Below are 14,667 nucleotides of genomic sequence, written 5' to 3' on the forward strand. Positions count from 1 at the left end.
ACTACTTTGTACTAATATATATAGTTTTTTATACTGTTTTTACATTGCATATATCTGAAAATACCTGCATGTAATTACAGCTGCAATTAATTGCTGTATTGACATCTGTAATTACACTGTTGACTTTTCCTTATTTAATTAGAGCTGCAATTAATTTCTATATTGACATCTATAATTACACTGTTGACCTTCCCTTATACCTTAACCCACCCTTAAACCTACCCACACCACCAAACCTGTCCTAACCTCACCCATATCCACCTCAACAGCAGCACAAGTGTTTTATAATACAACATCAACACAATAAGTACATTGCACCTAACTATTGTTTATTTATTCATTTTGATGCAAGTACATAGTAATAGTAAAGACACTATAATATAAAGTGGGACCAAACAATTAACAAAAGAAGCACTAGACAAGGACTAAACGATGGGACATGGTGAGGGGAAAGGAGGAGGCCAGATGAGGAGAGCACATGGCCAATATAAACACAGACAAAGTCATGTGCTCGTACACAAAACAAACACTGACACACAAAACAAGGACAATCAGGACAGAACCCTTGCCTTTATCAGAGGTCTGGATCCTACATACAAGCTATTATTTTAAAAAGTGCATATAAATGTGTTCAGTCATTTAGTCTATTATTCAGACTCATTCAAAACTTTGTCATTGATATATTTCCAGATATTTCAGTTCTTTGTCAAAAGTGGCCATTTTTAATTTTTCATACAAGAACAGACTTTGAAATATTGTAGGTGGTCTAGATCTATGCCTCATTCTTCTGTTCCTACACTATTTCATTTTCAAAGAGTTGAATGACATGAACCATTGTTACTAGCACACGAATAGAAGCTGCTTTGTGCTCTTGGTGTCAGTTTGTCCTGAAGTGTGAAGTTATAGCATGTCGTGAAACAAAGAAAATGAGGTATGATAAAAGTTTGCTGTGTGTTTTAGTTGTTTAAGTGACTAAAATAGATTTATGCTCCACTTTTGAAGATGGTGTGCTATAGAAGATATTGTGACACTCAGGTGAAGTTAAATCCACCAAACTTGTAATTGCAAAAAGGTGTAGAAATGAAAATGGGGAGATAAAACAAGGCTAATGTCATTCTATTATTAGCTTTTGTTTAACATTTTATGTATTATATAAGTGATATTATCAGCCGTTCACCATCTGACATTACTGTAAGTCTGTCACATGACCAAAATTGATAGAGGTGCAGAACAGAAAAAGGAAAAATGAAAAAGTTGATAAACAGCATTTGATGGTCTTAACCTATAATTGTATCACTGTAAGTATTGAAGTTAATCAACATTTAATGCTGTAGCCTGAGAGGACAAAGTGATTCAAGTGAATATCAGTTGATTTCCAAATATCTCAGTCACTCAAAAAAAAAAAAAAAAAAAAAAAAAAAAATTTGAGAGAAACTGAGGAGATTGGTAAAAATGTTAACTGAGCCTCCCACCGTGCACATCCAAGTTATTGGGGTTTTTGCCTCAATACAGATGAGCATGTTATGATTCTACTGGAGGCACAAAAAATAATGTTTTTATTTATATATATATTATATATAATATTATATTTATATATGTACTTATTGTGTACTAACTTGATGTTCTGCATAATTGTGCCAGATTTACTTTTGCTGCTGTTGAATTTAGGATATGGTCAATAGTATTATTACAAATCTTATTACAAGTATATATAATGTATGTGTCCTTGTTACATGTTACATGTAGTTACTTATAAATTATGCATAATCACTCCAATACAGAAGGGGGCAACGCTGTTTGCTGACCGCCACAACAGGAAAAAGTGCAGAAGAACTGATAATCTATGCATACATATGTTAGGCCCTGCGTTCCATTCGGAAGGGCTCATCCCTATGCCCTAATCCCTTCAGAGGGTTTACCCTCCGGAGTGAGAGCTTCGAAGGGATGAAGGGTGTAGGGGTAAAAAAAACTGTTCTTTTGGAACGCACTTCAGCATCATCTTAACGAGACAATCAAGGAGGATAAATTGTGCAAGCTGCGCCTTTTGTTTAACGTTATTATTTATTTATTTATTTTAGGTTTACCGCATGTAGGTTATGTATTTGAAACATTTGAATGGACTGATAAATGAGCTGTAAAGTATTTTTTTTTTTGAAGTACAATGTCATTTTGACCATAATAATGTACCAAATCTAACTCGTATAAATATTACAGTAGTACAGAAAAATATTATACATAACTTTATAGTTAAAATCGAACTCCTAACCTCCTGTACCCATTCTGTGACGTCAAACAACTTCCCTGTGCAAAGGATCATGGGGCCCGAAGTGTCCATCAGTTGTTCCCTTCGAAATCCTTCATTCCAAAGGGCCCTTTGAAGTGGCCAGTTTTGAGCACTTTGGTTTGGAACGACCCTTCAATATGGCGGCCATGATTATTTTCACTCCGAAGTGCCCTTCGGAGGGCGATATATCCCGTTTGGAACGCACTGATAATCTCTCATCAGTGTTTCAACCACTAAAAGACATCAATAAAACAGCTTGAGAATAATATCTCACGTAGCATTACATTTACCTCAGGCAAGTCATTTAGTGTCCACAGCATGTTAGTTCACAAGATAAATGAACTCTAGAGGAGCATTAGCATCACTATATTAGCTTATTTATTCATTATATTTACTTTACCTGTTAGTGATGTCTAAATTATTTAATATATGTTTCAATAAATTTGTCATGAAAACAGGTTACGACAGTAACTGTGTAAATTATTATACTAAAAAATTAATTGGAGTAGAAAAATAATTGAAAAATAATTTTATAATTAGATTTAAAAGTTAATGCAAAACCTGCCTTATGTGCAATTTATATGTTTTAGATATATTTACATATATATATGAATTTAATAGTTCAGGCTCTGTTGTTAATAGTAACCTTTAATATTATAGTAATGTGCAAGAAAGGGCTCCCTGTATATTGTTTACAGCATTAGCTGAGATAGATTTTTTTTATCCTTAAGAAAATGTTAAATTTAATTTATTTAAAGAGAGAGACAAACCACTGTCTAATGAAACAAATAAATAAATAAATAAAAAAGAAGCAATTTTATGTTTAGTTAACTCGTACCGAACTGTGACTTCAATACAGAGATACGTACCGGACCGTCATGTTTGTGTACCGTAGACGCTCATGTGATCAAACTTTGATGCATTTTATGAAAACATTACAGTTGAAAATGCTGCTTTCATTATACTTATCATCTGCTTCATTTTCACTCATAATCCGCCTAACGTGGCTTTGTGCATCAGATTACTGAAATTAAAGAGATTATAAATGTCATTTCAGGTTGACTTCAAACTACAAAAGTACATGCACGTAAAGGGCAGACAAGATAACAGTGCACTGAAAGATAGACAGCAGTTGATTGTTACAGTGTTTGACACATTCTGTTCTGTTCTGAGTATATTGAGCAGAGAGAATAGTAGAGATTGTAGCCTTGTCATTCAGGAAGAGCATATCCAAATGTGTCAGAGAAGCTACATTCTCTCCACTATAACTGTCCTCAAATTGCAGAGGAGGTTATTCATGTATTGCTGGAGTGGAGAGTGGAGTTCACTTTATCTAAATGTCAATCGTCTTTGTGTTGTAGAGGGTTACTGCTCGCCGGAGTGGGATGGCATCGTATGTTGGCCTGAGGGAGTTCCTGGAAGGATGGTGTCCACTGCCTGCCCAGAGTACATATATGACTTCAACCACAAAGGTGAGCCTGCAGCTGCTGACCTGTGGTTAACTGACACATGTCTGAAGCACATGGAGATCCCCTGACAATAATGAATAACCTCCAGTATACTCTTATTTGGAAGACACATCCTCCAGAATCTCTGCCTTTCTCCTCATACAGAACATCATTGTTGACCTCACAATTCTTGTCACGTCTTTTAGACAAACATGCTGGGATATGTACATTCATAACAAGGTGTGTTTTCATAATGTATCATGTACCTAGACAGTGAACTGAAAACTAGCAGTGTGATTCCTTACTTCATTACATTTATATTTATTCTTTTAGCAGAAAGTGGCAAAGTGATGGACAAATAAGAATATTGTCAGCAAATAATCCAAGGGAGAAAATTATACAAAACGTGCTAGCATTCCAAGTTTTAGAAAATACTAGAGTCGTGTTATTATTCGGCAGTGTTGGAGTAAACGCAGTGCATACAATGAATCAGACTTCTATCCGGAAAATTTAATCTGGTGTAGGATTTACTTTGAAACAATTTTCACTCAGAAACATATTGAATTAAACATGACATTTTGAAGTAGTAAAATAGTCATTCCTATTTACAACTTCAAAGAAATATTTTTTTTTTACAGTGTAGGGCTATTGATGAGTTTGTTCATTCCCTCATTCATTTCCTTGAATCAGTTCACACTGTTTGTTTCAAAGCATCATTTTTCAAATTCTGTAGAATGAGAAGAATCTGATTCAGAGTTTTGGTTTCATCACTCACAAAAGGTCACATGCATCTCTGTGATATGTTTCGTGATTTTAGCATTAGGTAAATTCTGTTTATCGGCGTGTAATGTTGTTTAGATATTATTAAAGGATTAGTTCACTTGGATTAGTCATCCAAGATGTTCATGTCTTTCTTTCTTCAGTCAAAAAGAAATTAAGGTTTTTGAGGAAAACATTCCAGGATTTTTCTCCATATAGTGGACTTCACTGGGGTTCAACAGGTTGAAGGTCCAAATGTCAGTTTCAGTGCAGCTTCAAAGAGCTCTACATGATCCCAGACGAGGAATAAGAGTCTTATCTAGAGAAACCATTGGACATTTTCTAAAAATATATATATATATATTTATATGCTTTTTAACCACAAATGCTCATCTTGCACTGCTCTGTGATGCTCCACGCATTACGTTGGAAAGGTCATCATTGTTTTACCTTTTTTTTGTAAAGGCCGTTTGGCTTAATCTTTGCACATTCACTTTGTAGACACTGAATCTGTACTTCCACCTACGTCACACGTGACCTTTCCAACATGATTACGTCATGCATGGCGGATTGCAGAGCAGTGCAAGATGAGCATTTGTGGTTAAAAGTATACAAATTGTTTTTTAGTAAATGGCCGATGGTTTCTCTAGATAAGACTCTTATTCCTCGTCTGGGATCATGTAGAGCTCTTTGAAGCTGCACTGAAACTGACATTTGGACCTTCAACCTGTTGAACCCCAGTGAAGTCCACTATATGGAGAAAAATCCTGAAATGTTTTCCTCAAAAACCATAATTTATTTTCAATTGAAGAAAGAAAGACATGAACATCTTGGATAACGTGGGGGTGAGGAAATTATCAGGAAATTTTCAGAAGTGAACTAATCCTTTAATGAAAATAATAAAATATCTTTTCTTCTTTGTGTTCTATAAGTGGAAAACTGTGTAAACAACATTGTTTTAAACTAGTTTTATTATTTGCATTAAACATTTTACCTCTGATTGGCTACAATGAGTATTTATAAACCACTTCAATGGAAATACATGATTAATATTGAACTAAATACCATAAAAGGCTGAAAAATATACTGTTATACTGAATATTTTTATAGCTTTTTAAATGTGTCCTTTTTGCATTTAAAAAGCTATAAAAATATTCAGTATAACAGTATATTTTTCTGCCTTTTAGGGTATTTAGTTCAATATTAATCATGTATTTCCATTGAAGTGGTTTATAAATACAGTACTTTCCACACTTTTCCCTAACAGTGGAAATGAAAACCTAGAAACACATTTCGACTTGATTTGCTGCTTTCCAAACACAGAGTTTCCTTGCAAAATAGTATTTACAATAGTGCTTTAGAGATGCATTAATTACAGTAGCTAGAGATCTGTATATGAAAGCACTAATTGGACATCTTACTCAAATCTATCCACAGTCACGGTTGTTTTTTTAATTGTATTCCTTTTATCAATAATTTAATCCATAAGTGTGCCGCTGTTTAATGCTAATGGGGCAAACATTAATCATTTCCTACACTGTAGCTCTATTCTGTCATTCTGATTGAGAAAATCAATATATGATTGTCCTGAAGACACGGATGCTTTGCTAGAGGATGCTTGTGCTGTGTCTCCAGGACATGCCTACCGGCGCTGTGACAACAACGGGACCTGGGAACTGGCTTCAAGTAACAACAAAACCTGGGCTAACTACAGCGAGTGTGCCAAATTCCTCAACCCTTACCCACCGGACCCAGAGAGGGTAAGACCTTTGACCTTACAGTATGCGACACGAGTCTGTCAGCTAGACGCAGTTATCATTTTCACATCCAGTGCCACTTTGTTTAAATAGCAAATGCACTGTTCGACCATGGGCGGGCTGGTCTGAAAACAAGGTGTGTTCAGGTGCATTGTTGGCGTATTGCTGTTTTGAAGCAACTGACAATGTCTGCGCCATTATGGTGCGTTCACACCGGACGCGAATGAAGCGGTAAGCGCGAGTGATTTACATGTTAAGTCAATGCAAAGACGCGAATTGACATCCTGCGACGCGATTCGAGCGAATGACGCGGCGCGAATTGAGCGATTCGCGCGAATCGCGCAAGTTGAAAAATCTGAACTTTGGCGAATTTCCGCGCCGCGTTAACCAATCGGGAGCTTGCTCTAGTAGTGACGTGATGTAGCGAGCTGAGGCAGAAATTCGAAACAACAATGGAGGACAAAATCATCGTCGCTGTACATCTTCATACATTTATAGAAACAGAAATAAAAAGGACCGTGTTTGAAAGAAAGTGAGTGAGGAGGTCGGACAATCTGATAAGTTGTAAAAGACGGTCTTTACTCAATTTGATATATATATACATATATATAAATACATATTGAGACTACAAGCCAACTAAAGACGACCAATTGAGCTTATTCGCTGTAATTTACAATTATTTCCCCACTGACAAGTTGTGTTTATTCAGAGGAAGTGTGCAGAAGCAGTGGGAGAGTCTGGGACACATAAAGGAGCAGTAGGGGTTCAATCTTCAGCTGGCTGGCGGTAGCAGCCACTGACAGGTCACGTGACCTGGTGGCAGCTGCCAGTCTGATTCTGGCAGGTCACGTGACCTGCCATTGGCGCTGGTGGCAGCTGCCAGTCTGATTATGGCATGTCTGTCAGACCCTGCGTTCCAATGTCCATACTATCCATCCTAAATAGTATGTGAGATTAAAATAAGTGTGTCCCAAAGCATAGTATGTTGAAAAGAGTATGCCAAAAGTCCCCGGATGGTCTACTATTTCCAGTAGATTTTCGAAGTGTGGATCCGTGCACACTATAAAGGCTAATATTGCCCACAACCCATTGCGCATTGGACGAGGATTCAATTCAGAACTACAAACACGAATAAAAAGTGTTAAAAAACTACAAAACATGGCGGATACGCGCGATCGACGCTGAGAGATTTGAGTGACTAATAATCATTTTAACCTGATAGAAAATATATATTTAATGTTACCCGTGTTATTTTTCATCTGCAAATACCAATGTGGACTTTTATAAAGATCCGAATGGCCATTAACTTTTAAATGCATCATTATGCATTAATATGAGGAGAGTTCTCCACATGAAAGACCCGCGACTGCAGATCAACGTGCTGCATTTCTCTCCGATACGGTAGGAAATTAACTAAATGAAATGTGGAGGATGTAAGATGATTGACAGGCCAGTTTACGGTGACAGGATGCGACAGAGAGAATTGACGCGATTGTATGACGTGTTAGTATGTCCCAAAGCTTGTCTACTCTTTTGCTACACACTCAAAAGTAAGTACTTTTTGTTCACAGAAAGAGTACATACTTTTAGGGCGTAGTATAAGTAGGCGAATTGGAACGCAGCAAGAGGTTCTGGTGGCTGGCAGAGTGTAACACGTTCCTTATATCTCTGTCGCTGCATGGAAATACATAATTGTATTATTAATAATATAACATTATGACTTTATTCTTTTGTATAATTCACGTTTTAGATGGGTTTATCTCAATTAAAGCAGTCAAATGACCGTGATCTCAACTGGTGGAAAAATGACGCATAGCCCAGCCAGCCACTGCTGAGACGCGAGTGTAACGCGTTCTCTAATCACTTTCGCTGCATGAAAATACATAATTTTATCATTATTAATATCATATTATGACTCTATTCTTTTGTATGGTGAACGTTTTAGATGGGTTGATCTCAATTAAAACAGTCAAATGACCGTGATCTCAATTGGTGGAAAATGTCAAATATAACACAGCATGCTTTCGGGGAACATATTATGATTGATTTTCAAAAAATTGAGCTATAAAAGCCTGATGTATAAATATGATGCTCAACAACAAAAACATGCACATACTTTTGAGTATCATATTTCATACACACATGCACTGGGACTCATGATTTTTATTTATACTGCACAAACTGTACATCCTCCCATATATATAATTAATGAGAAATGGACAAATAAATGTTACCCAAACGCATGTTGTTTACATTAACATTAAAAAATGTGAACATGTATTTTATTATTTTTAACATTAAAAAAAGAGTCATGAATAATTAGGTAAATCAAAGTTGCTGCATTCCACAAAATTTTTATCTTACACTTACTTACAAGCTAACACTCAACAACAACTTTTTAAACATGCAAGTCCCCTCCAAATATTGTAAATATGTGAAACATATTTGTGAAACAAGCAGATTTACAGGTGGTCATGTTGCTTATGCTGCCCGTGACCTTAAAAGAAATGAACAAAGTCAATGTATCTAAATATTTACATCAAACACACCTTTTTAAAATGAAATCAAAAAATGAGACCTAATCTTCCCCACAGCCGCTAAAATGATTGTATCCAGATTTAGGATTAATGTTGAGAAAGGGTCGTATCATTAGAATAATTCACGTTTTAATTGCCATTTTTATGCTATATATTATTGCATAACTCGTGTTATTACAAAACATAAAATCGTCACAATTATTAGCAGTATGCATACAAATTAGAATGATTTCTTTGGAATGACAGGCAACAGTGGCTGGATGGTTGAGCGTCCAGCAAAGCATATAGGCTAGCAACCAGTTGAGATCACGGTCATTTTACTGCTTTAATTGAGATCAACCCATCTAAAACGTCCACCATACAAAACAATATAGACATCATATTATATTAATAATGATAAAATTATATATTTCCATGCAGCGAGAGTGATTAGAGAGCGCGTTATACTCGCGTCTCAGCAGTGGCTGGCTGGGCTATGCGTCATTTTCCACCAGTTGAGATCACGGTCATTTTACTGCTTTAATTGAGATAAACCCATCTAAAACGTCAATCATACAAAACAATATAGAAATAATATTATATTAATAATAATAAAATTATATATTTCCATGCAGCGAGAGTGATTAGAGAGCGCGTTATACTCGCGTCTCAGCAGTGGCTGGCTGGGCTATGCGTCATTTTCCACCAGTTGAGATCACGGTCATTTTACTGCTTTAATTGAGACATGTGACCTGTCAGTGGCTGCTGCCGCCAGCCAGTTGAAGATTGAACCCCCACTCTAAAGGAGCGGGAGAGCCCCTCTCATGACGCGAATTCGCGTCTGTTGTGAAGGGATTTTCACGCGCGAATGAAGCGAGTAAACTCAAAATGTTCAAGCGTCCAACTACGCGCGAATAGCGCGATTTATTCGCGCAAGTCGCGTCTGGTGTGAACACAGCATTAGACCAGGTTTTTGTTGGCCAAAGTCAATGGCGCAGTATTTTTTATTTATTTTTTTTGTTATTTAAAGAGCGTGATCATGCACTTAGATTGTTAAAATATTGCTCAGAGTGTTATAATGCAGGATAATTAATCAATTTAAAAAAAGCTATTATTCACCTGTTAGGGTAAGAAATACAAACCCACTCCTGTACGTAATCTTCAGACGATCTCTGTGAACTGTAAAATGTGTGACATAACAATAGATGGTGGTAAAGCACAATTTCAGGTTGTGATCTAATAAGATGCTGCGCTGCTCCAATGCATTGCAGGTTCATCAAAATGTACGGTAGTTTTTAGTCACATTACACCTCTACTTGCTGGAGAAAGTTGTTAGCTACTGGAAAAGCTACACAGTTTTAAAAGCAAATGATCTACTGTCGGTCTACAAAAGTTAATTGCATCGTTACTTTGGTTAGCTGCTCCCCAACACTGTGTAGACATTTCCTAATTTAGTATGTTACATCTGTTACATGTTGGTACTCTTCACTCCAAACATGGCATGAAATTTAACCAAACAAACAGAGTGCAAACTGTTACTTTGATTAAATTTTATAGGTTTGTTTTACAGTGTATATAAGACATTTTAACACTAATGCTTCTAAAAATGCAAGACGCAGCCCCCATGAAAGGTTTTAAAAAAGTGCCAATGGTCTTGAGACGTGCTTTTGAGATGTGATGCAATAACGGACATAACAGAAATAGCCAAACAGATAGCTACAGTACGGTTTGTAACGATTGGCCCTATCGGTCGATTTTACATTGATTAAAATGGGGTCAGATTATGCTGTGTGAGGTTATGAGTGTTTAAAAACAAAGATGAATAAATAAAGTGTATTTACAATATTCACAAGGAACTTAAAACAACACAATAAAACTAGAATAACTTAGGCTGTTTAAAAGCGCTGAGTCCGATTGCACCATACCCTAAAACAGTCCATAAGAATCCTAGCGTGATGTAAGTCCCAATGTGAAAGTGTCCACCGGTGTATATACAAAGTCCACAGAAGTGTTAATCCAAGTGAAGATGATGTGAAGTGCTGGAAAGGTAAGTCTTTAAAAACAACTCTGCAATCCAGCTTGTGGTCGTTTGATTAATGACCCACTTTGTTTGCCATGCTGCCTCCTTTATGCTGGCTTACTTCCTGGATCCTGTCATGTGATCAGTCAAATGACAGGCAGACCCGTACACATTTAAAGACATACACACATTAAAATAAGTAAGAGGAATAAAATGGCTAAGACAACATGAAACCCAATTAAAACTCAAATATACATAAAACCATCATGCTATATATATATTGAGTGGATAAAACACGTGTTTTATGTGACAGTGTCACATGTTTTTGACATTAAAAAAAAAAGAAAATAATCGCATTGGCTATCCAGACACAGCCACTATGAGCGCCTCCGCTGCCATGTTGCCATCAAATAAAACAGTTGCCATGCCAACAACATGCCATGCTCACAACGCTTGCCCCGCCTCCTGTATCATCTGATTGGTCCATTGTTTTAGAACTGCCATTGATGAGCAGCGCTGCATGGAAAAGTTGACATAGAGCCTCAAAAATGCGGCGCTCATGCGAGATGCTGCAAAAGACGTGAGCGCAATGGCCATACACATCCGTCTAGTGCGTGTTTACCTAGAAAAACAATTTAAAAAAGTAGCGCATTGAAATGGAAAAATGTGTTCTGTGTGAACGGCCCCTTACACTGTAACTTTAAGCTTAACTTAGTCAATGTTTTTAGTTACATCAACTCAATGATATTGAGTAAATTCTAGTATATTCCAGTCTACATTTTTCAGTAAACTGAAACATTAGCACAGCTACAGTGCACTGTGAAGCAACACACAGTAGAGTCTTCAATCAGGCTTTACTCTTCAACACAATGGTAACCACAAATACCTACAGAAATAATAACTGAATTGTACATATATGTGGATTGAACACAATGCAATTAAGTTGTGACAGTGTTGAGCAATTGTTTTAAGTATTTTTTTCCCACTAGGCTACATTCATGTGGTACTTCACTTGGTAGTAATTGCATGAGGTGTACATGTGTTCATACATATTGCTTCATTGTGAATGAAGCACGGTGTATAATGAGGCAGGTCTGCGCAGAGAGGAATGTCAATGTCTTCATTTAAATATTGAAAGCGCAGCACAATTTCAGCACTGTCTGCGGGTGGTTAGTGAATAAGACACAGGTATCTGTGTTGACTTACCATGTGATGCAACTCTTTAGTGAATTCCCCCCTCAGTGATTTCTGCCTAATTGTTTGCATTTTGATTTGTTCCTCACACAAAGTTATCATGGCTTTGGAATATAGCCTGGAACAACATGAGAGGAAATGACAGTATTTTAAAGTCAAACCACATTGTGTAGACACAGTTCATTAGTCATCAATGTTAACACTGAAGTCTTTTGTTTGTTTAGCTTTGTTTAAATTCATTTCTCTCATCTGTGTGCTTTTCATTTTGGCGTAGACTGGCGAAAAGCTCAGCTGCGGGCAGAACTATTTACCATTTAGATGAGGAATGTACATAAACTGAACCCTCAGTGGAAAGAGTATTCCACTGCAGAAGTCTGAATTGAATTTAATCAATGGAATCGGCATAATTAATGTAGGTCATCAAAATTTGTTGAACCTCTAGGTTACAGAACATCCCATCTAACAGGAAACGTTCTAACAAGGTTTTCTCAAAGTTATGAACAAACTTTTTTTTTTTTTTTTTCCAATAATGTCGATAGAACATTCCTTCAAAGTTATCTGGTCTTTAATAATGTTCTCAAATCGTTAGCACAACAACATTATTTATACATTGTTCACAGTATGTTTTTACCAGAAACATTTCAGCGGGACGTTTTTTTCGTCTAACATTTTTTAATTTGTTTCAGAATGTTCAGGCAACATTCAAAAGTAACAGGTTTACGTTCACTAACTTAAAGGGTTAGTTCACCCAAAAATGAAAATGATGTCATTAATGACTCATCCTCATGTCGATTCAAACCTGTAAGACCTTCATCTTCAGAACACAGTTTAAGATATTTTAGATTTAGTCCAAGAGCTTTCTGTTCCTCCATTGAAAATGTATGTACGGTAGACTGTCCATGTCCAGAAAGGTAATAAAAACATCATCAAAGTAGTCCATGTGACATCAGAGGGTTAGTTAGAAGTTTTTGAAGCATCGAAAATACATTTTGGTCCAAAAATAACAAAAACTACGACTTTATTCAGCATTGTCTTCTCTTCCAGAATCCTTTCCATTGAATTGATTCCACTGAATTGATTCCATTAAATCCTTTCATCTGTCGGCGTTGGAAATGCACTTTTACGTCGCTGTGGTTGTTTTTGGCGATTAGTACATCCGCGACATTTTGAAGCATCGAAAATATATTTTTGTCCAAAAATAATAAAAACTACGACTTTATTCAGCATTGTATTCTCTTACGGGTCTGTTGTCAATCTGCGTTCACGACTCCGCTTCTTCTTCTTTCCTGTTTTACGGCAGTTGGCATCCAGCTTATTGGTGCATTACCGCCCCCTTCTGCTCCGGAGTGTGGTTCACGACTCCGCAGTGACGCTGCTGACGTGTTATCCGGTGCGCCCAAGCTTCGTTTACAGTCTGAGGGAGACGCACGCTGTATTCAAGCTATTCTACATTGTTTGTATTTTGGTTTTGCTATATTTTTTAAAATGGTGCATAAGTGTGCATGTCCTAATGTCCTAATCGCCAAAAACAACCACGGCGACGTAAAAGTGCATTACCAACGCCGACAGATGAAAGGATTCAATGGAATCAATTCAATGGAACCAATTCAATGGAAAGGATTCCAGAAGAGAAGACAATGCTAAAAAAAGTCGTATAGTTTTTTGTTATTTTTGGACCAAAATGTATACAGTGTGCAAAGACCTTTAGATGTTATATCACAGTATGTTAGTATATTAGTATCATGATATAGTTTGCTAAAAGTGCAACAAAAATGGTTTGCATAATAAACATCCATGTGGTAATGTCTGTTTTTGAATAATGCAGTGAGTTCATTCATTTACAAATGAAAAGTACTTTGTTTCATTTTACTGCAACTGGATCTAAGCTACAAAAAAAAAAAACCTGTGACCACAAAATAATAATCTGTATTAATGCAGCAAGCTGTAAAGTCCACAAGCTTTTCATTATATTGTCTGGTTTGGAAAGGCATTTATATTTAATAAAAATGAAGAAAATATTTGAAAAGTTGAAATGAAGTGTTTATAATAAAGTATTTATTGGGTTGGCAATAGATTTGCTCCTCTCTGATTGGTTGCTGGCAACTGTCTGTTGCCCTATTAGTTGCCATGTGTCTCAGCAGGTTGCCTGTTGCCCAGCAACATTCCTCAAAAAGTTGCCACATGTATTATCACCTTAAAACCTTCGTTCATCTTAGGAACACAAATAAAGATATTTTTGATGAAATCTGAGGGTTTCACATAGGCATCAATGTCATTGCATCTTTTGTGGTCCAGAAAGGTATTAAAGACATTGTTAAAATAGTCCATGTGACTACAGCGGTTCAACCTTGATGTTATGAAGCGACAAGAATACTTTTTGTGCACAAAAACAAAACAAAAATATTCAACAGTTTGTTATCTCCCCTGTCAGTCTTCTATGCAGTTGATGCAGTGACTATTTTAACAATGTCTTTAATACTTTTCTGGAACTTGAATGAAGGTAATTACGTTGCTTTTGTTGGGGGATAAAAAAAACCCTCAGATTTCATCAAAAATATCTTAATTTTTGTTCTGAAGATGAACAAAGGTCTTATGGGTGTGGAACGACATGAGGATGAGTAATTAATGACAGAATTTTCATTTTTGGGTGAACTAAATTTGCCAAAATATACTACTAATTTGCCAAAAT

The 14,667-nt window shown here is 36.4% G+C and overlaps 1 protein-coding gene across 1 annotated transcript in view; it reads left to right on the forward strand.

Annotated features, from left to right (window-relative positions):
- pth1r (parathyroid hormone 1 receptor) overlaps window positions 1–14,667 on the forward strand; it is a 96,033-nt gene that overhangs the window by 67,987 nt on the left and 13,379 nt on the right. The window contains exons 3-4 of the mRNA XM_067362301.1: window positions 3,646–3,756; window positions 6,127–6,251. Of these exons, the coding sequence (XP_067218402.1) occupies window positions 3,646–3,756; window positions 6,127–6,251 (236 nt within the window). The remainder of the gene's footprint in view (window positions 1–3,645; window positions 3,757–6,126; window positions 6,252–14,667) is intronic.

This window comes from Chanodichthys erythropterus, chromosome 16, assembly GCF_024489055.1.
Source record: "Chanodichthys erythropterus isolate Z2021 chromosome 16, ASM2448905v1, whole genome shotgun sequence".
NCBI lineage: Eukaryota > Metazoa > Chordata > Actinopteri > Cypriniformes > Xenocyprididae > Chanodichthys > Chanodichthys erythropterus.